Genomic DNA, 21,827 nt, shown 5'->3' with positions numbered 1-21,827 from the left:
TTTGACTTGACTCCTGATGGGAAGAGTTAATGATCATTTTGGTTAAATAAATAGTGCCTGTGATATCCTTTTCTTGCGGACTGCATGGATTTTTTTTTTTTTTCCTCTTGGAAATGTTCTGCTGCTGTTACCTCCTTCTTCCTGGGGAGAGGGTTTGGAGGAGAGGAAGCCTGGCTAGTAGCCTGCTGTGCTTCTCTGTGCTGCCTGGCTTGCAGACATTAGGCCTAGATACCTATGGGGTGTGGGGGGATGGGTACTCATGATCTGTGCCTATATTTGGCCTTGTCTTTTGTCGCAGACTTCCTCCCTCCTGAGCCATCAGGATTCCTTGAATGTCTCCAACTCTGATCAAAGATTTGCTTTATAGCCCAGGGTTTGGGGACTTGAGAGGTGGTCCTCCTCCCACCCCACCACACCCCAGAAGTGATGTGGGCTGGTACCCAGAAACTAGCTAGCTTGCATTGTCAGTGAGCATGGGGCTGTTTGGCTGGGTCTTGTTCTTCCACGAGCACATGCTTTGTGGTTTAAGACCTTTAGCAGGTAGAAAATAGATCAGGTTCATTGCAGGCATTTCAGCCTCCTAGTTTAATCTCCATTTCCCTCATCATTCTGTCCCAAACCTTAGGTTTAGAGACTTTTTAACTTCAGCATTCCCCACTACACTCCCTCCCCCACCCCCAAACTAATAAAAATTCCCCTTCAGAGAGCACGAGGTTGACAATGTCTCAGGAGAAAGCTATTGGAATTCATTCAAGCTAGTACATAGGAAACAGCTGGCAGCTTCACCCTTCTACCCCCCACCATCTCATTTATATTGGCTTCCTCCTGCCCCCAGATAAATAAAAGAGTCAGTGCTTCACTAATTCAACCCTCACTTCAGCTTGGTATTGGCCTAGCCTAGGTGGCAAGTACATGAAATTGGAGTGAGATGAGAAATTGGACTGTGGAGTCCAATTCCCTAGCCTAGGAGCTAGGGAACATGTGGGCCTGTGTGCAAATGTGGGGCTTGTCTTGGCTGCACTAGGCTGTCTTGCCTTTCCTTTCTTCCACCTTGGGTTGGTTGCCAGCCTGAGAACCCTTCCCACATCTAGTGGCTGCTGCATGACCATCGATCTGACCTAGGTGTGGAGGTACCAGTGTGTGGACTGGCTATTTCTCACTAGATTTTTGTGGGCTTTCCTATTCTACTTTGAGGAATGGGAGGTTTTCCACTCCTGATATCAGCTCTATTTTCAGAAAGAAAAATCAGGAAATAAAGAGTTAACTAGGAATTGTCAAATCTTTCTCATTGGGGGCATTTTTCCCACTGAGGTTCCTTTTTCTTACAGAGGTGGCATACACAGTCTGGGGGAGACTCATTTAGTCTTCTTGTTGAGAGGACTCCGGTGACACCTTAGTGGCAGTTCAAGCAGTGTGGGCTGTTACTCGATGCTCCTCTGGGGGCCCCAGTGGTGGGTGAGGGGGTGTAGATTGATTCATAGGTGTGGACTGAGTATTGTTACTGATTGTTAAAACCGGATGACTTTGGAAGGAAGAATAAATGTCAATGCAGACTAGAAGGTTCAGATTGCTGTTGTTTCTCAGAAAATGGGATTACTTGTACAAGGAGCCTTATCTTTAACCTCTGTGGGTGAATTTCTTGACATAGTTGCTGTCAAAATGTTTACCAGAAGTGTGGTTGAATTAGTATGGCTTCACTTCCCCATGAAAATACACTGGGCAGGGGCAAAGGAAGCTTACCATGTCATTTGGGAAAATGGCAATGAATTCCTAGGGGTGTATGAGATCTGCTTGCTCCAGGTTATAGCTAGGAGACAACAATGATTGCAGGTGAACGTGGAATGAGTTGATATGTGGTAGGTAAGGATGAAGTAGACAAAGGGGCATGGGATTTCCATATGAAATGACTTTGTATCATACTTGGGCCAGACTTAAACAGAAAGGAGGTTCTGGTTTTTTACTTCCAAGAGAATTTCTGAAGGAGGTCTGGGGCGATCACTGCAGGGAGGTGGCAGAGATGGTGTTTGTACTTGTGGTATGTGTTCTGTGGCTTCTACACAAAATCTTGATTATTTAAAAATCTTGTGTATGATACACCTGGTTCACTGGGCAACCTTCTTAACATTCTCTCTAGCCTTTTTCGAACTTGTTCAGGAATGCTCAAGTCTGAGCAATAAAGAGAACTGAGGAGTTTGGAAATCTTGAGCAGGAGGCAGCTTTTGGCAATGTGGACCCTTTAGGAGACAGTACCCTGAAGGATGGCGCTTTGATGGCTGATTGCCTTGAGCTGAAAGACACTGGCATGACTTTGAAGCAGGATTCTTTTCTGACTTTCTCCCCTAGTACAATTAATAGAAATTAGACCACCTCTTCTTTAAGAAGGGTCTAACTTCAACCCCTGTCTTCCAAACGGACAGTTCCTGTCATGCTGCTTCTGTTTAAGCTAGAAGTGTTACTGCAGTCTTCTCTCCATCCCCCTTAACTTTGTAAGAACTGACCTTAAAGAATATTCCAGACTTACATTGTGTGACTATAGATTCCTAGTTCTAGAAGGAATCTCACCCTATACCCAGAAGGGAGGAAGAACTGGATGCCCAATCTGGCTGCATCTCCCCCTTAGTTACATTAGGCCAAATCCTTCTACTAGCCACATTCCTTCACAGCAGTTCTTCATTCAGTGAATCTTGTGGTGGAGTGGGAATGAGGGGGTTTTAGTTTTTGCAGGCTCCCGTATCGTGTAGAATTGTACATTTGTTATGCTTTTTCTATTTGATGGGTAAGGACAGGTGTCACACTCTTCTTATTCTTTTGGCAACCTGAGTGTGCACCCAGGCAGAGAAAAAGGATGCTGTCTCTGTGGGAATTGTAGGTATGGTATGTCCCATGTTGTATTGGTGCCTGGCATTTAACTAGCATTTCCTTCATCCCTTGGAGCTGTTGTGATAAAGCTGCCCACTCTGTTAAAGGAAGAGTGTTTGTAGCCAGAGATGGTGTGGTAGATGTTTTTTTACATAGAATGCAGGACTGTGAATTTGGGTCCCTGTGCTACTTAGAGATGCCATCTGTGATTTGTTTTTAAAGGAGGAGAAACAAAACATAAATCCAGATCACATTTTGACTCTAGGCAGTTGAAGCTTGGGCATTGACTTGGGTGAGGGGAAATATGCTCCTAAATTTTTGTTGTTCTTAAGGATTTCCAATGTTCAACATATAGAAGACATAATCTTTTTTTACATATGACCTACCTGGGAAGATAACTTCAGTTTTAGCAGGTTTTGCCCACTTTACTATTCTGAGGGATTTTTAAAAACACAGGCTTGGTGTGTAGAGAGGAGGGAAGAAAACATGGCATGTACCAATATACTTCAAAAAGTTTGTAGAGAGGCAGGTTTTTGGTGTGGTGGTTGAGATGTACTTGATGCTTAGCTTGGCTCTGATTCCAGCTTCCTGCCTGTACTAACCCTGGGAGATTATGTTGCTGCTACCCACATAGGAGACCTGGCCGCTGGCTTTGGTCCCTGGGACAGGGCTAACATGGTTATTATTCCTTAGAATAAGCCATGAGATGTAAGTTTTATGCTTCTTTTTTCTCAAATACATTTTAAATAATATGAAAAGTGGAATCGAGAATATTTATTTGTGTAAAAATTTTTAAGAATATTATTTTTAGGGGAGACTGAAGAGGAAGGAAAGAGGGAGAGAGAGGATATCTTTTATCCACTGGTTCATTCTGCAAATGCTTACTACCACAGGGGTTGCACCAGGATGAAGCCAGGAAACAGGAGCTAGGGGCTCATTCCAAATCTCTTGCAGGAATCCAAGAAGCTGAAACATCACCGGTTGCCTCCCAGGGTGTACATTAGTAGGAAGCTGGCTTCAAGAGTGGAGCTAGGACTTGAACCTGGCCACTCTACTATAAGCATCCCAAAGGACATCTTAGCTGTTGCACATAATTGTAACTTGTGAAAACTTTTTGAATATAGCTCCCCCCCCCATAATATACATTTCTATGGACTTTCTGAATATCTTGCACAATCTGGCATGTTGTTGGATGTGGTTAAAGAGAAAAATGGCCATCTTGACTTGTTAATTGGGAGAACAGAGAGAACTTTGGTACTTCTTGACTCCCTGTTGTGGGCCAAGTCCTGTGCATCAATTGGAACTGTGCCAGTGGGTCAGTGGCAGTCAGTGGAAGGAACTGCATCTTCTCAGGCCACAAGGCTTACTTAGCCTTGAGGTGGGGGAATGACTTAGGGTACTGGGTCAGGGAGCAGTGGGAACTGTGGAGTGGCAAAGGGACAGTTCCTGTCATGCTGCAGAGGGGCATGTCTCACATTGCCAAAACCCAACACTTTTCAAGGGATGCCAGCAAGCCCAATTTCTCATGTGCAATCTCGTAATTGTTACAACACAGCATGGGCCAGGCACAACACATCTTGGCCCGCCGACTGTCAGTTTGCAATCTTTGGATCAGAAATTGTTATGCTGGCGTGGGTTTCTTAATGAAGAGCTGTCTAACTGCCTTCTCTTCTTGTCTTTGTTAGGCTTACTAGAAAGCAGCACCCGGCTGAAACCTCACGAAGCCCAGAACTACAGAAAGAAGGCTCTGTGGGTCTCCTGGTTCTCCATTATCGTCACTCTGGCCCTGGCCGTGGCTGCCTTCAGTGAGTGTCTAAGCTGGAGCCTGGCAGGTCGACGTGTGCCACTGTTGCCTGTCTTCCTCCCTGACTCCTGTGGGATGTGCCTTGGCTTTCAGTTGACCGTTATTGATGAGTACATTTTTGGAAATGGTTGGCTAGTCAGGGTGCTTATAAATTAGTAAAATGACTTCTGTTCGCTGCAAAGGGAAGAGGTGTTCGGGAGAAGAAATGGAGAGCCTAGGCTCTCATCAGTTGGCTGCTTGGTGGAAGTACATTTTGAGCTGCAGCCGAGTTTGTGAAATTCTTTCATGTTGGATGCCTTCAGCCTGAGCTGACATGTCTTATTTTGAGCCCTAATGCAACAGGATGAGTGCTGTATTGCATTGAGCCCTCACCTTTTCCTAGATTAAATCTGTTTGTAAGGTTTGGAGTCAATTCACATGTACATTTTAATGACAGACGAATGGGAGGGTGCTCCTTAGTTTTCAGTGGCCGCAGATGCAACAGCAATGATCTCAGTTAAGAAAATGGGATTGCAATTAAAATGGTTCCTGCCCACAGACGATCCTACACCCTGTGATATGTATTTTTTAAGTTTACATTTGGCACCTATAGAAATGTGCGCGTGCTATTCTTATTAATCGTGCAGTGATTCATAGTCTCAGTCTTGGTTAGAAACTGAGGTTTATTTGTTGTTTTTAATGCCAGAGGAAAAGCATTTTGTGCATTTTGTGATGACGCTTGTACCTCCCAGGAAGATCTTTATCTAAGCCTTGAACGTCATAGGAGGTGTCTCAGAGTAGGAGAAAGAAAGGACAGTGTCACTGAAAGATATGGCTCTGTGTGTGTGTGTGTGTGTGTGTGTGTGTGTGTGGTTTAAAATTCTGTTCTGCAGTGTCAGATCTGCAGGAAGTTGCAATTGATTTCCAAGAGGAAATACTAGAATTTGACCAAATGCTCCCTGTAAAACTAAGCATACATAACTTGAAGCAATTCGTATTGGCAATAGTATTTTTGTTCTAGAAAAGTCAAATATTTAGGAGCAGAGGGTAATGTTTTTTTTTTTTTTTTCAAGCGGAGATAAACATTTACCAGCCAGTCAGAAATCTGATCAAGAGGAATTCTGATTTCTGAAAATAGCTGCTGCCCTTGCCCTCCCCTTTCAAGGCTGAAACAAGAATAACAAGCCACATTGATGTCCCTGGAGAATCATTTGGTTGTAGTGACTGGTGGGGGACTCTGGATCAGACACACTGATTTACATTTGTAAAGAAAGAGGAGTGGAAGGAAGGCGGGTGATTTACAAACAGAATAATAGCTGCCTGGATCTGTCCATGTGCCTAATAAAGCCATTAGGGCTTTATCTTGTGGGTGTTTGAATGAAGGACTTTACTGGGAAGAAATAATGTACAAGTCTTTCCTTGGGAGAATAAGATTATATTTGTTGTCACAGCAGAAAAATTAGGAGGAAATTTTTGTTTTACTTGATGGTTTGGTTATCTTATAAAATCTTGTTTCATTTCCTTTTAAATGATATGCAATCCATTATAATTAGAATATGATTTTATGAAAAGGGTGTCTTTTTCTTTTTATGATTTCACCCCTTTATTGCAGTGAGTATTTAATCTAAATCCTTTAACTTCTTGCTTATACAGTGTTGGAATTAACCTACATTGTGAGCCCTGTGATTTTCTAAAGTACATTTGATTTGTTTGGTAAGTTGCTTTCACCTTGTTTTAGTTACGTTAAACCAAAAGGTAGAAGATGAATTGCATTTTTCCTCCGTTCAGTACAGAATGGTTTTAGTGTGTGTATGCATTTCATATCTTAAACCCTCGGAGTGGTCGCTATTATGTGAGTTGTTGGTTTTACTCTTTAGCTTTGTGAATGTGTTTGTAATATGAAATACTTGAAATTCTTTGAAAAGTGACATCTACAAGTTGACAGACTTTTGTGTTTAAAGATTTATGTATTTATTGTTTTCATAATTAAATGCTTTATTTTTTGTTTTTGTGTTATATTCAAGGTTTTATTGTCTTTTGATATAAATTTTAAAAATTATTTTACTTATATAAAGTGAACAGATTTAATGTGTTACACAATACCTGTTTAGGAGAATAGTGATACTTCTCACCCTATCCATCCTACTGCCCGAGTACACACGTCTTCCCTTCTTTATTTTCTTCCGTTTGGAAATCTTACAATGACGTACTCTCAGTTCAGTTGACAACCATGAGCTTAACACTCCAGTAAGTAAAGAATTCAACAAGTAGGAAGTAGAAAAGAAGCTACTACTGTTTTTCAAGAGTATAGACAAAGGCTGTAAACGAATCTCAAAATATCAATATCAACTTAATAGATTACATTTTTGTATTCTGTATATTAGTTACAGGGAAGACATGATGGTTTTGTGGGGGACTGGTTTGTTTCACCAGGCGTAATGATTTTCAGTAGCATTCATTTTGTTTCAAGGCACAGGATTTGTTTTTTATGGCAGGGTAGTATTCCATAGTGAACATGTACCATATTTTCTTTGTCCATTCATCAGTTGATGGACATCTGAGTTAATTCCATATCTTAGCTATTATGAATTGAGCTGCTGTAAACATGGGAGTACAGATGACTGTCTCATGCTGATTTTATTTCCTTTGGATAAATTCCCAGGAGTGGGATGGCTGGGCCATATGGTAGATCTATTTTCAGATCTCTGAGGAATCTCCATGCTGTCTTCCATAATGGTTGTATTAGTTTACATTCCTACCAACAGTGGGTTAGGGTACTTTTCCCCTCTATACTCTCTCCAGCATATATTATTTTTTTGATTTTTGGATGATAGGAATTCTAAGTGAGGTGAGGCAAAACCTTATTGTGGTTTTATTTCCCTGATGGCCAGTGAGCCTAAGCACTTTTTCGTGTTTGTTGGCCATTTGCTTGGTCATGTTCTTTGCCCATTTTTTTAAACTGGATTTGTTGTTGTTGAGTTTCCTGAGATCTTCATAGATTCTGAATTTTAATTCTTTATCGGTTGTATCATTTGCTAATATTTCTCCCATTCTGTTGGCTGCCTCTTCTCTTTGTTGAGGATTTCCTTTGCAATATAGGAGCTTCTTAGCCTGATGTAATTCCAGTTGTCTATTTTTGCTTTAATTGCCTAAGCTTCTGGGGTCTTTTCCACCAGGTCTCTGCCTGTACCTATGTCTTGCACAGTTTCCCTGATGCTTTCCTTTAGCAATTTGTGATTTAGATCCATGCTCTATTTGGAGTTGGTTTTTGTATCAGGTGTAAGGTAGGGATCTTGTTTCATACTTCTACAGATGGAAATCCAGTTTTCCCATCACCACTTGTTTGGGGGGTTTCTGTTCTGTTCTATTGGTCTACCTGTCTATTTTCTTTCTTTCCTTTTTTAAAAAGTATTTATTTATTTATACATTTATTTTACCAGTATCAAGCTGTTTTGATTTTTATGGCTCTATAATAGGTCCTGAAATCGGATACTCTGATGTGTTTTGTTTTTTTTCCCTCTATTTTATTTTAAAATTTATGGTACAAAATTCCATAGGCTCTGGGATTTTCTTTACCCTCTCTCTAAATCCCACCCCCAATTTATTTCCCCCATATTATTACAATAGCACAATCCTTTATAAGTAGTTACAAATCCATCTTTCTGCTATCCAAGCGTGTCCTGACATTTCTGGCACAGACAATGGCAGACAGACCAGCATATTATTATCAAGATATATTCAACAGTCTCACTGGAGTCCTTGTTTGATTTGGAAGCAGAAATGCTTACTGAACTGCATATTCACATCTGAATGTGAAAGTCTCTGTTATACAGTTAACTATACATCCCCTTAAGTGAAAAGCCATAAATCAAAATCAACAATATGAATAAAGTTAAAAAATCTTACAACACCATGGAGTTAAATAACATGCTACTGAATAACCAATGTTTCAATGAAGGAATAAGACAAAACAAAAAACCTTCTTGGAGAAAATGTTTCTATGATCTATGGTACTATTTGATTTTTGAGTCAGTGAAGAATTTAATAAGAGAAGAAACTATTTTGAAGAAGTGAAAGTAAAGAAAAAGTGTCAAAACCTATTAGTTGCAACAAAAACAGTATTAAAAGTTATTAATACTATAATTTGCATGAAAGCTCCCTTATATCAGAACATATGGCATTTATCCTTTTGGGATTGATTTATTTCATTCAGCCTAATTGTCTCTAATGGGACCAAATGATAGAATTTCTTTTTTTTTTTTGGTAAAGATGTATTTATTTTTATTGGGAAGTCAGATATACAGAGAGGAGGAGAGACAGAGAAGAAGATCTTCCATCTGATGATTCACTCTCCAAGTGGCCAGATTGGAGCTGAGCCAATCTGAAGCCAGGAGCCAGGAACTTCTTCCTGGTCTTCCATGTGGGTTCAGGGTCTCAAACCTTTGGGCTATCCTTGACTGCTTTCTCAGGTCACATGCAGGGAGCTGGATGGGAAGCGGGGCCACCAGGACAAGAAATGGCACCCATATCAGGTCCCAGCATGTGCAAGGTGAGGACTTTACCTGCTAGGCTACCATGCTGGGCCCAGAATTTCTTTCTTTTTAATGGCTAAGTAGTATTCCATGGAGTAGATGTACCACAGTGTCTTTAACTACTCCTCTTTGGAAAAGCATCTGGGTTGTTTCCATGTTTTTGCTATGATAGATTGTGCTGCTATAAATATAGGATTATAGATCCCTTCTCATATGCAGATTTCAGGAACCAGGAACTCCATCCACATCTTTCTCATGAGTGGCAGGAGCCCTAGTACTTGGAATGTTATCTGCTGCCTCCTAGTGCATTAGCAGCAAGGTGCTTTGGAAGTGTGGAGTGTTCTGGAACTCACACTGTATGCTCAATGAGGCAAGCTGCCATGCTAAATGGTGAGTTACTTGATGAGCCCTTGTTCTATCCAGTGAAGTGGTCAGATTGAACAATTAGCACTTAAGGGCACTGTGATGGAATTACTAGATGTAGTGCTTTGATGTGGCAGAGAAATCTTTTATCGTATAAGCTTCTGTGCATTCACATGTGTGTTTGTATGTGTGTTGGCAGGGAGCGTTAATCACCAGGAAGACAAATTGGCTGCATTTGTATCTATTCATGTGCTTATGATCTTGTCTTTTTTTTTTTTTTTTTAATGCTGCAGATGGTAAACAACTGGGGGACATGCAGAGCATTCTTTGTCATTGTGTGGATTCAGTACTTAACAACTGTGACGTGAATGAACTGAGACAGGTTTTTAGAAAGTTTTAAAAAATGAAATGGAAGTCAAATATTTCTTTAAAAATATTGAATCTCTCCTATGTTAAGTCTCATTTTGTAAATATTGACGATTTTTTTGAGACAATTGGGTGTTCCTTGTAGTTATGAACTTGGTAAGAACCATGTCTCAGAGCTGCTTCTCGTGGCGTCTACTGGAATTCCTGTCTTTAGCTACTCTACTGCTGTATTCTTATTTACAGAAGTGCTAGTTTTTGCCCGAATATCTTCTGAAGAAATGCTGTGTTTTTGTGCTTGGCTATCAGGGGATGCATATATACAAGGAGACTCCAGCAGGATTATAGAAGATGGACTTAAAAGATGTTTCTTTGGGGGCCAAAAATTTTGAAATATATGCATGGTTTTTCATAATATTCATGTCCATGAATTCATTGGAGACTTCCTCATGTATGTGGATTTCATTCTTTTATTTTACATTAAAGGAAGAATGACAGAGAAAAAGAGAGAGCAGAGAATGAGAGAGATAGAGAGATTTTCCATTTGCTTATTCATCCTTCAGAGGCCTACTACATTTCCCAAGGCGAAAACCAGGAGCCGGATCTTCAACATGATTGACCCAAGTGCTTGAGCTGTCATTGCTGCCTCCAGGAGTGTGTGCATTAATCATGAAGATGGGGAGTGGAAGCAGAAGTCAGACTCCACCCTAGGCACGCCTACATGGGATGCGGGAACCCCAAGTGGCAGCTTAACCTGCTTTGCCTCAATTCCCACTCCTAGCCATAACTTTTAATTACCCTTTATAAGACCTTTTTTTGAGTATTTTCATAAATTTGAAGGACATATCCTTTCTCAGTCATCTGGAAAGATTCCTGTTTTTATATATGATGTACATTGTAGTTACGGATTGTTACCTCCCACCTTGTTGAAGTTTTCGGTAACCAGAATATTGCCTTTTTATAGTTTCTGAAAGCCTTGAGAATGAAATGAGCTTAGGTTGGCATTACTAAATTATTTCAGATTTTTATGTGTGTGGCTGAGATTGACAGTCACGTGTGGGGTATGTTTTGGAAAATTGGGTGGACTTTCCAAGTTCTTGCCTTGAAGGTAATGTGTTTTTATTTATTTGAAAAAAATTTTGTTTTCATGATACAATTCCATAGGCACAGGGATTTCTCCTTTCCCCTTCTTCTCCCCTACATGCTGTTTTCCCCATGTTTGATAACTTCTGCCATTTAAGTGTGTCCTGACATTGTAGGTATAGACAATGGGAGAAAGTGCAGCATTCTATTTTCACGATATACTTAAAGTTTCATTGGGAGTCCTCCTTTGGTTAAGGAGTAGAGATGCATACTATAGAGTGTCTTTATTTCCTGGTATGCTAGTTTCCATTATCAGTTGAAAATTGATCCTGAGTATAATTGGCATGCAGCATGGAAAATGACAATCTTGTCATGAACAAACATGAAAAATATGTCTTTTAATAATGAGGCCAGAACTAGAACAGAACTCCTGTCTCAAAACACAGAGTCTTGCTGTTATTGATGTCTTTGTTAGAATGATTTAGGAAAATGTGCTCTGTTTTTGAAATTTGAGTGCTGGTGAATTTTTAGGCACTCTGTATGTGTTCTGTGGGAAATGAAGATATATTTGTGTCATTCACAGGGGAAAACCTCTTCACAGACACACAGCTCCATTAAGAATAAAAAATTACTCTAGACCAAGATTGTCTCAGAAAACCTCACTGAAAGATTTAGTGCATCATGCGATTGAAGAACTTGAGAATAGCAGTTTCTGGGAAGGACTGTTTTTCTTCTTGTATGTGAGGCTTTAAAAAGGATACACTTGATTGTAGGATGAAGTGTTGACCCTTACATAGTAGAATGTGTGTACTGAACCATTTTAATTTCAAAATTATGAGGCCTGGGGTGGGGAGGTGCAGGAAATGAAATGATACAGGTCTTCTACAAGCTCAGCAGGAACATGACTGGGAATTTTCTAAGGTGTTCTGTGCCTTACAGACCCATGGCTGTGTACAGAAAGCATTAAGTCTTCTGGAGATTTCTGAAGACCGCATCTGTAATTGTCTCCATGACTGTGAAGGCCCAGCCTGAGCCAGCCTGAGCCTCGCTTTCCCACACAATGCAAACGTCTCCTCAGGATGGGTCCCATGTCTCCTGTTCCTTAGTCACCTTTTTAAAAAAGAATTTATTTTAATTTGAAAGGCAGAATTACAGAGACAGAAGAAGACAGAGATAGCTCCCACAAATGTCTATAATAGTTGGAGCTGGACCATGCCAAAGCCAGCAGCCCAGAGCTTCATAGCAGGGGCTCATGTGGGTGCAGGGGCCCAAGGACTTGGGCCATCCTCCAGTACTTTCCAAAGTGCACTAGCGGGGAGCTGGATTGGAAGTGGAGCACAAGGTCTTTAATCAGTGCCTCACATGGGATGCTTGCATCGCAGGTGGAATCTTCCCCTACAATGCTGGCCCTGAAGCTCAGCTTTCTGTGCGTCTCCTATGCATGGGAGGGGCGGTTCCTCAAGGGGACTTGCTCAGTGAGATGGAGTCAGTGCTTGGAGTATTTGCTCCACTTCTGCACCTCTGCCTCCTCATGGTCCTTCTCTCTGTAACCCCTCCTCCAGCAGATCATGAGCTCTGTGAAACCTTCTGCCCTGATATATCACTTCCAAGAAACAGAGCCTGAAACAAGCAGCTTGCATTCAGCTCAGAGAATGAGCCTTTGAATGGTTCACTGATATTGCATTTGTTTCTGTCAAAGCAACCTGGGCTCATGGTAAAAATCCATGAGACCTGAGGTTTGTGATGTCAACCTCTGTCCTAGTGCTGCTCCCACAAAAAGGCTTTGTAGACATTTTCTGTGCCCCTGTAAGCCTGGGGGTGATGTGTTTCTGTTACATGTAATTTCTTACCCCAACTACTCTGCTACGCAGCTGCAGGTGGAGTGACATGGGGTAACTCACTCCTTGCGTGTTTGGTTAGGAAAAGATCAAGAGGGAGGAACAGACTGAGATGGCTGGAGAACCCCTTAATATCTGGTTCTTCCCTTGTGGCCTGTGGTCACATCACCCAAAACTCTATGCATGTCTCTGGCAGTGACTGACACACATAGTAATGTTTTCAAAGTTATGAGTTGACTTGTTTTTACTTGGAAGGGAGAACAGAGAAAGTCAAAGAACAAGAGAGGTCTGCTATGTGCTGGTCTACTCCCCCTAGGACCCATAGCAGCCAGGCCAGGGTCAGGCTGAATCCAGGACTCAGGAACTCTATCTGGGTCTACCACGGATAGATGGATGGATGGCAGGGTTCCAAACACTTGAGCCATCATCTGCTACCTCCCAGAGTGTGCAATAGCAGGAAGCTAGATTACAAGCAGCATCCTAACCATTGAGCAAAATGCCCACCCTTGGAATAGTATTGGAGTTGGGCTCCTTGGCTTCCCACAAGTTCCCTCATGATCTTGCTGCCTTCTTCCTCTGGCTGCACTCATCCTGTCCTGTGGCTGTCCTCTGGATGTCTTCTGGGTATCCTCTGGCTGCACTCCTGTGGCCCACTCTCTGGTCCAAGAGTGCTCTTTGTGGTATTCCTGTCGCTTGTCTTCATTCCCAGGTTCCTGCTTGTCCATTACTTCCAGATACCTTTGTACTTGACTCCACTCTTCCTTTTCCCTCTAATTCAAAATGAAAGTACACTGCTCCCAGGAAGCCTTCCCTTGGCCCTGCAGGCTGACTTACATGCCCTCCCTTTCTCTATAATCCCAAAGATACCAATAGGTCAGAAATCTGATGTCAGATATCAGAATTGTCATATTATTGCCTTCTGCACTAATCCAAGGTGTCTCTACAAAGATCATGGGAAAATGCAGTTAATGAGAAAAGCTGTGCACAAATCGAACATGTTGCATGAAAAGAAATATATACATTTCAGGTCTATTTCCCACTCACTTTGGAAGTACCCACTGATTGACTCCTCAAGGTGGAGACCCCTGTGCTCTTCAGGTAGTCAACTTAGATGTTGCTTGGACTGGAGCCAGTTTTTTTCCCTTCTCCCTGCTGAGGCCACTGTGGCTCAGTAAGGGGGTGATGCATACTTGCAGGTGCTCATTCTGGACAAAGAAACTGCAGTATTTTCAGGCCAATGAAAGCAATGAGAAGCTGCAGCTTAGGCATATAATAAGTGGCTGGGATGTAGGCGCTCTACTCTCCTGCTGTCCCCTCGCTGTCCACCTCTTTCTTTGCCTGGTGCTGAGAGGAGAATGCATCTTCTGGAATCGGCTTGCTCACAACAAGCTGCTGTTTTCAGCTGGGAGTGGAGGAGGGGTCTCAGCAGCTGCTTGCCTGCCCTGCCTCCCTTCTCAGTGCATTCTGCACACAGCGTTTAATTAAAACGTGGACTGGGTGCATTAATATGAGGGCATCCTTGTGGCATAGCCAAAAGGGTGAGCCCAGCTGGACTCATCTGACTAGGCGGGTCCCCGCTTCTGCTTGCTGCGGCCCCCTTGGGAATTTTGTGAGGGCTTTTTGCTCCTGCTTCCCAGCCCTTGGCAGTTGCATTTGTTAGCCAGTTGCTTGGCAGGCAATTGCTTTAGTCTGCTCGGCACAAGGCTGTGATTTGGCTTAGTGTGACTCCCTGCTGGATGGAGGTGACACTCTGGGGCCCTGGGGCCTGAGATATAAGATTATTAGGATTTGGAAGAAACAGATGAAACCAGAGGGATCGAGAGAATCCTCCTTGCTTCATCCCCATCCCCGGTAAAGAGGTGTATTCCTCATTCTCCATTGTTTCTACCACTTGGTGTTCCCTGCTTTGCTGTGTCTAGTGACTTCCTTCCTCTAATCTGCAGTGAGTGTCTTTTGGGGGAAGGACAGCTAGCTGGGCTGGATCCTAGAGGTGGGACAGTTAGGTGGCTGCCTGTGATGCTGGCTTGCTCTGCTGCTGACCCAGCTCCTTGCCAATTTGCTCAGGAAAAAATCAGAAGATGGCCTGAGTGCTTGGACATCTAACCACTCCCACCCCCATTCCAAATGGGAGACCTGGAGGAATTCCAGGGTCCTGGCTTTGGCCTATTCCAACCTTGGCCATTGAGGCCATTTGGGGAATGAACCAGCATATGAATGAGCTCTCTCTCTCACTTTGCCTTTCAAGACCAATAAAATAAATCTTTTTTTTTTTTTTTTTTTTTAAGATAGATAAAGAAGTAACGCAGTCAGTTCCCTTGGAGAACAGGATATTGTGTTCTCTGCAAGTTTGAGCCAGTGACAGGCTGAGCAACCTGAGGGTCCCCCACTCTGTTGCAGGTGCAGAGGTATTCTGGAAAGGTTGTCACTGACCTGTTAGAGGAAGACAGCCCCCAGCCTAGGTGCCCCAGCCTCACCTCCCCACTGTCACCGCCCCACCCAAACAGAATAAGCTGCAAGTCAGAACTGTGGGTGTAGAAGCTAGGCTACCCTGGATGGGTGGGAGGCTGGGGTTTTCTAAGAGGCCATGGGTGACAGTGTCCACAGGGGATGACATGAAGCCAGATCTGTCTGTTAGGGCTACTGTAACAGAGTTCCAGAGCTGGCGATTTAAGCAGCAGACATTCTCACAGCTCCAGTGGTACCAATCTAAGATCAAGGTGTTGGCATTGTCAGTTTCTTCCAGGGCCTTCCTCTGAGCTCATAGATGGCACATTCTGTCTGTGTCCTCAAGGGTCTTCCTCTGTGTCTGTGTCCCCATGTTTTCTTCTCTTGGGAATATTGGTCACATGGGATTAGGGCTCTACCTTGTGACTTCATTTTCATCTAATTATCTTCTTTGAAGATCCTGAGTTCACCCACCTTCCTGTAGTCCTTGACCATAATCACCCTAATCAACCTTGTAAAAATATAAAAAATAATAATAATGATTAATAATTTTTTAAAAAAGATCCCGAGCTCTAAATACAGTCTGATTCTGAGGTCCTGGAGGTCAAAGTTTCTATATAGATTAAAAAAAAAATTCTTGATTTGAAGGAAGGAGTTAGGGAAAAGGAGAGAAACAGGAAGGTTTTCAGATACTGGTTGACTCCCCAAATGGTGACAGCAGCCAGGACTGGGTCAGGCTGAAGCCAGGAGCAACAAAGTTCATCTGGATTTCCTGTGCTGGTGGCAGGGACCTACTCATCTGGCCATCCTCTGCTTAGCAGGGAGCTGGATCAGAAGTGGATCATTAGGGATGCTAAGTGGTATCCATATAGGATGCAGGCATCACTGGTGGTAGATTAACCCATTTGGCTGTAGATCCTCAGTGTATGAATATTTGAAAAGAATTTCTTTATATTTTTAAATCTATTTCAAATGCAGGAAAACAGACTGAGAGGAGAAATTCCCCAAGTTCTGATTTATTCCCCAAATGCTCATTTATTTCCCTCCCAGTAGTCACCACACCTCTTACAGTTGTTTTTATGGTTTACTTACATGTGTATTAGTAATGGGCTCTTGATGTTAAATCTTGATTTTTTTTTTTAAGTTTAGGCATTATTTGTTGACGTCCCCAAAGAAGGGAGGTATGTCTGTTACTATGACGTGGTTCTAGACCCCCACAGTTCTCCCAGCCCCCCACAAGCGTACTCTTTCTCTGCACTGCTGTCTTAATCACTGGTTAGGGTTTTTCTACCTAGGCTGTGTAACACCCTGCTCACTGAGCTGCACTCTGACATGCATAATTTATTTTTTATATGATTTGAATATTTGCCTTGTGTATTCCTGTGTTGACTTTTCTATGAGTTTATTTCTTGGTTCAGCTCATAATTTAGCTTTTTCTATCTCAGTCTCAGTTTCTCTGTGACATTTTGAGGTACATAGTAATAATGCTATCAGTGTCTTCTTGAGACCTTGGAACTCTTTTTCTCCCCTTGGATCTATTCTGATTTCCTCTTCTTTTCTACCTATCTATTAATTGAAAGGCAAAGTTATATCTGCCATTTTGCCCTCTGATACCTGCAACAGCCAGGTCTGGACTAGACTTAAGCCAGGATTTCAGAGCTCCATCCAGGTCTCCATGTGGATGGCAAGAACCTACATTCATGAACCATCTTCTACTGTCTTCCAGGTGCATTAGAGAGAAGCTTGATAGGAAGTGGAGTAGCTGTGACTTGCACTGTCACTCAGATATGGGATGCTGGTGTCACCAGCAGTGGCTTAACCTACAGTGTCCTGATACTGGCTCCCCAGGATTCTCTTTGTATCTGGCATGAAACAACATCCCAGCATATTCCCTCTATTCTTCTTTCCTGTTGGGCTCCCTTTTCTGGACTTTTTTTTTTCTTTTTTCTCCACTTTAGACTTTCTCAGGGGGAGACAGGAAAGTATACAGAAGAGTTACAGCTTTCACACCATGCATTGCCTGAAATGTCTTTAAGAGAGCTTGACATTCACTGTTTGATGGCTGGATAGAAAATTATCAGTGAGGACCTGGCACAGTAGCCTAGTGGTAATGGCCTCATCTTGAACGCATCGGGATCCCATTATGAGCACCTGTTCTAATCCTGGTGGCTCTGGTTCCCATCCAGCTCTCTGGTTGTGGCCTGGGAAAGTAGTCAGGGATGGCCCAAAGCCTTGGGACCCTGTACCCATGTGGGAGACCCAGAAGAAGCTTCTGGCTCCTGGCTTTGGATCAGCACAGGTCCAGCCATTGCAGCCACTTGGGGAGTGAATCAATGGACGGAAGATCTCCCACTTTTCTCTCTCCTCCTCTCTCTGTATATCTGACTCTGCAATAAAAATAAATAAATCTTTTTTTAAAAAAGAAAACTATCAGATATCATGTTGTTCAAGAGCTCTGAAAGGTTTGCTCCATTTTATCACAATTTCTGGTGTGGTTTTTAAAGTCCTAAGCTGTTCTGAGACCAAGCCTTTGCCTGGGACTTGCTCTTACGGGGTCTCTTTCACCCATGCAAGTTCTTAGTTTCTGTCCTTGGGTCTTTTTGTTCAGTTTCCAGGAATTTTCCCAGCTTTATATTCCTACTTTCCTGTTTTTTTTTTTTTCTCCATAAGCCTTTGTATTCTATCACTCTGCATCTAAAAATAAGGTTTTTAAATAGTAAAATATTAAGTTTTTTTTTTATTATTTTTTTTATTATTATTGTTGCTTACATTGTATTATGTAGTACAGCTCCATAGGCACTGGGGATTCCCCCCACCCCTCCCACACCCCTCCCCCCATGGTGGATTCCTCCACCTTGTTGCATAACCATAGATCAAGTTCAGTTGAGATTCATTGCTTGCAAACACATGCCTAGCATAAAGTTCCGTGTCCTATTGTCCAGATAAGTTCAGTGGCCTCTTGGGGAGACCTTCTATGGTCTGAAGATAGGTCTAACAGAGTAAAGATCCGGTCAGTTAAAAGCCCCAACAAGGCCTCAGTATCATTATACAACATTATGGAATTAATTGACATAGTATTGGGTAAACAATATGTTAAAAATAATGCAAGTTCCATTCTTCGAGACATCTGGGTTGAGACAGTATCAATGACAGGTTCAAAAAATAACAAACAACCAAACAAAAATTACACGTTAAATCAAGGCAAACATGTGGTATCTAATCTTTTGGGATTCACTCATTTCCCTTAGCATTATAGTTTCCAGTTGTGCCCATTTAGCCACAAAGAACTGCATTTTGTTTTTTTTAATAGCTGAGTAGTATTCCATGGAGTAGATGAACCAAAGCTTTCTTATCCAATCTTCTGCTGATGGGCATTTTGGTTGCTTCCATGTTTTTGCAATTACTGATTGTGCTGCAATGAACATAGGGATGCATGTTGGTTTGTCGTAAAACAGGTGTTTTGGATATATTCCTAGGAGTGCTATTGCTGGGTCATATGGTATGCAGATTTTGAGTTGTTTGAGTGTTCTCCAGACTGATTTCCATAGAGGCTGTACCAATTTGCAGCTCCACCAGCAGTGGAGTAGGGTTCCCTTTTCCCCGCATCCTCGCCAGCAGGCGTCGTTGGTGTTCTTGTTTATGTGGGCCAATCTTGCTGGTGTTAGGTGGTACCTCATCGATGTTTTAATTTGGATTTCCCTTATTGCTAGGGAGCTGGAACATTTTTTCATATGTTTGTTTGCCATTTGGATTTGTTCCTTTGTGAAATGTTTGCCCATTTCCCGTGCCCATTTCTTGAGTGGCTTGTTCGTTTTGGTTTTTTGGTTGTTTTGAAGTTCTTTGTATATCCTGGAAATTAGCCCCCTATCGCCTATATCGTGTGCAAAGATCTTCTCCCACTCTGTGGGTTGCTTTTTTACTTTGTTGATTGTTTCCCTTGCTGTACAGAAGCTTCTTAGTTTGATGAGGTCCCATTTGTTTATTCTGTTCTCAACTGCTATTGCTTTTGGTGTCCTTCTTAGAAAGTTGGGACCTACTTCTAGGTCTTGCAGGGTATTTCCTACATTTTCTTGCAAGAGTTTGAAGGTTTCTGGATGTAGGTTTAGGTCTTTTATCCATGTAGATTGGATCTTGGTGTATGGTGATAGATGTGGGTCTATCTTTTTGTTTCTACAGGCTATCAGCCAGTTGTCCCAACAACATTTACTAAAGAGGCCTTCCCACTTGCTTGAGTTGTCATTGGTCTTTTTGTCAAAGATTAATTGGTTGTATTTGTGTGGGTTCCCTTTTGGAGCTTCTATTCTATTCCATTGATCTTCCTTTCTGTCTTTGTGCCAGTACCAGGCTGTTTTGATAACCACTGCTCTATAGTATGTCCAGAGGTCCGGGATTGTGATTCCCCCTGCTAACTTCTTATTTTTCAGGATGGTTCTAGCTACTCGTGGTTTTTTGTGTTTCCAGATGAACTTTTGAATCATTGTATCCAGTTCCGTGAAGAATGTTTTGGGCAATTTGATTGGAATTGCATTGAAAATGTATATTGCTTGTGGCAGTATAGACATTTTAATGATATTGATTTTGCCTATCCAGGAGCACGGGATGTTGTTCCATCTTTTGAGGTTTTGTTCAATTTCCTTTTTAAATAGTTTGTAGTTTTCTTCGAATAGGTCTCCTACGCTTTTGGTTAGATTTATTCCCAAATACTTCATACTTCTCTCAGCTATTTTGAATGGTATCCTGTTGGTTAGATTTTCTTCCATCTTGGTGTTATTTGCGTACACTATGGCTGTTGATTTTCGTTCGTTAATTTTGTACCCCGCCACTCTGCCAAACTCTCGTATAAGTTCTAGCAGTTTCTGTATTGAGTCTCCTGGTTTTTCTATGTATAGGATTATGTCATCTGCATATAGTGAAAGCTTGACTTCTTCGTTTCCTATACGTATGCCTTTGATTTCTTTTTCTTGTCTTATGGCCTCTGCAAGTACCTCTAGGACTATGTTGAATAGCAGTGGTGATAGCGGGCACCCTTGTCTTGTTCCAGATCGCAGTGGGAAGGGTTCTAGCTTTTCTCCATTCAGTATGATACTGGCGTTGGGTTTTTCATAAATTGCTTTGATTATGTTGTGGACAGAGAACCATCAGAGAAGGAAAACTACAGACCTATTTCTCTGATGAACATTGATGCTAAAATTCTCCACAAAATCCTAGCCAATAGAATTCAAAAAATCATCAGACAGATCATTCATCCGGATCAAGTAGGATTCATCCCTGGAATGCAGGGATGGTTCAATATTCGGAAATCCATAAATGTTATAAACCATATCCAAAAACTGCAAAACAAGAACCACATAATAGTTTCAATAGATGCAGAAAAAGCCTTCGACAAAATCCAACACCTCTTCATGCTAAAAACTCTAGCCAAAGTAGGCATAGACGGGAAAATATTAAGTTATTTAAAAAGTCATCCAGTTCCTATCTTATGACTCTTTTAAATAGACTTTTTTGTTGTTATCTTTTTGATGCTATTAGCAGAAGTTCAAAATAAAACAAAAAAGCAATGTGGCATTGCCTTCCCCCGAGGTGCTTGTTGTTGTTGTTGCATTGGTCTTAATCAGTTGTGTTGGTGGGGAATCCAGGTTTTTCATGTAGAGGCAGGGACTGAATGACTTGGGCTGTCATCTTCTGTGCCCCAGGGTGTGCATTAGCAGGAAGCTGGGACAGTGCAGAGCTGGGACTAGACCTAGACACCTGATTTGAGATGCAGTCATCCCAAGTGACACCTTAACATCTAGGCCAAATGTCTACCCTGCTGTTCTCTTTTTTTGTATTGTGCTTCCAACTTCTTTTTTTGTTGAGTGTCCTGAGATGTACATTAGGTTGTTGTTTAGCTTTCACACTGCTGTGTTTGGAATTTGCTTTCTGATGCCTCTAAAAATGTTGTTGTTGTTGTTGTTACCGCTTCCATTTTCTTTTTAAAATGGGTTTACTTTTTTAAATCTCTCTGGTCTTTCCAGTTTTTTTTTCAAGGTGTAAAAAATTTTTTTGAAAGAGTTACACGGAAAGGAAGGGTGTGTGTGTGTGTGTGTGAGAGAGAGAGAGAGAAAGAGAGAGAGAAAGAGAGAGAGAGGTCTTTCATTCCCTGCTTCACTCCCCAAATTGTTGCAATAGTCAGAACTGGGCAGCTCCCCTCTGGAAGGGACCATTTGCTTGAGCCACCATCTATTGCTTCCCTGGATCTGCCTTAGCAGGAAACTGGAGTTGGGAGTCAGAGCTAGGACTTGAACTTGGCTGCTCCACTATGGGATGTGGGCATTGCAACTGCTAAAACAAAATGCACTCCAGCAGTACATTTCTGAGCAAATCTAGGATTAAATTTATATGAAATATTAAGATAAAACTTAGAAATTAAATGTGGGGTTGAAAAATCAAGAACAAAATTGTCCAAACCAAAGGCTAATAAACAGAAAAATGCATTCCTGAAAAAGAGAAGAAAGGAGACAATGCATTTAAGAATGCAAATTAATAAAAAAGGATAAAAATCAAGAAAAATAAAAGCTATCT

At 41.8% G+C, this 21,827-nt stretch overlaps 1 protein-coding gene across 1 annotated transcript in view; it reads left to right on the top strand.

Annotated features, from left to right (window-relative positions):
- Window positions 1–21,827, top strand: part of TMEM163 (transmembrane protein 163) — a 281,838-nt gene that overhangs the window by 2,079 nt on the left and 257,932 nt on the right. The window contains exon 2 of the mRNA XM_040971488.1: window positions 4,545–4,664. Coding sequence (XP_040827422.1) covers window positions 4,545–4,664 — 120 coding nt within the window. The remainder of the gene's footprint in view (window positions 1–4,544; window positions 4,665–21,827) is intronic.

Source organism: Ochotona curzoniae, unplaced genomic scaffold (assembly GCF_017591425.1).
Source record: "Ochotona curzoniae isolate NIBS_2020 unplaced genomic scaffold, NIBS_Ocur_1.0 contig_2210, whole genome shotgun sequence".
NCBI classification, from domain to species: domain Eukaryota; kingdom Metazoa; phylum Chordata; class Mammalia; order Lagomorpha; family Ochotonidae; genus Ochotona; species Ochotona curzoniae.
This window is presented reverse-complemented; position numbering and strand designations above follow the sequence as displayed.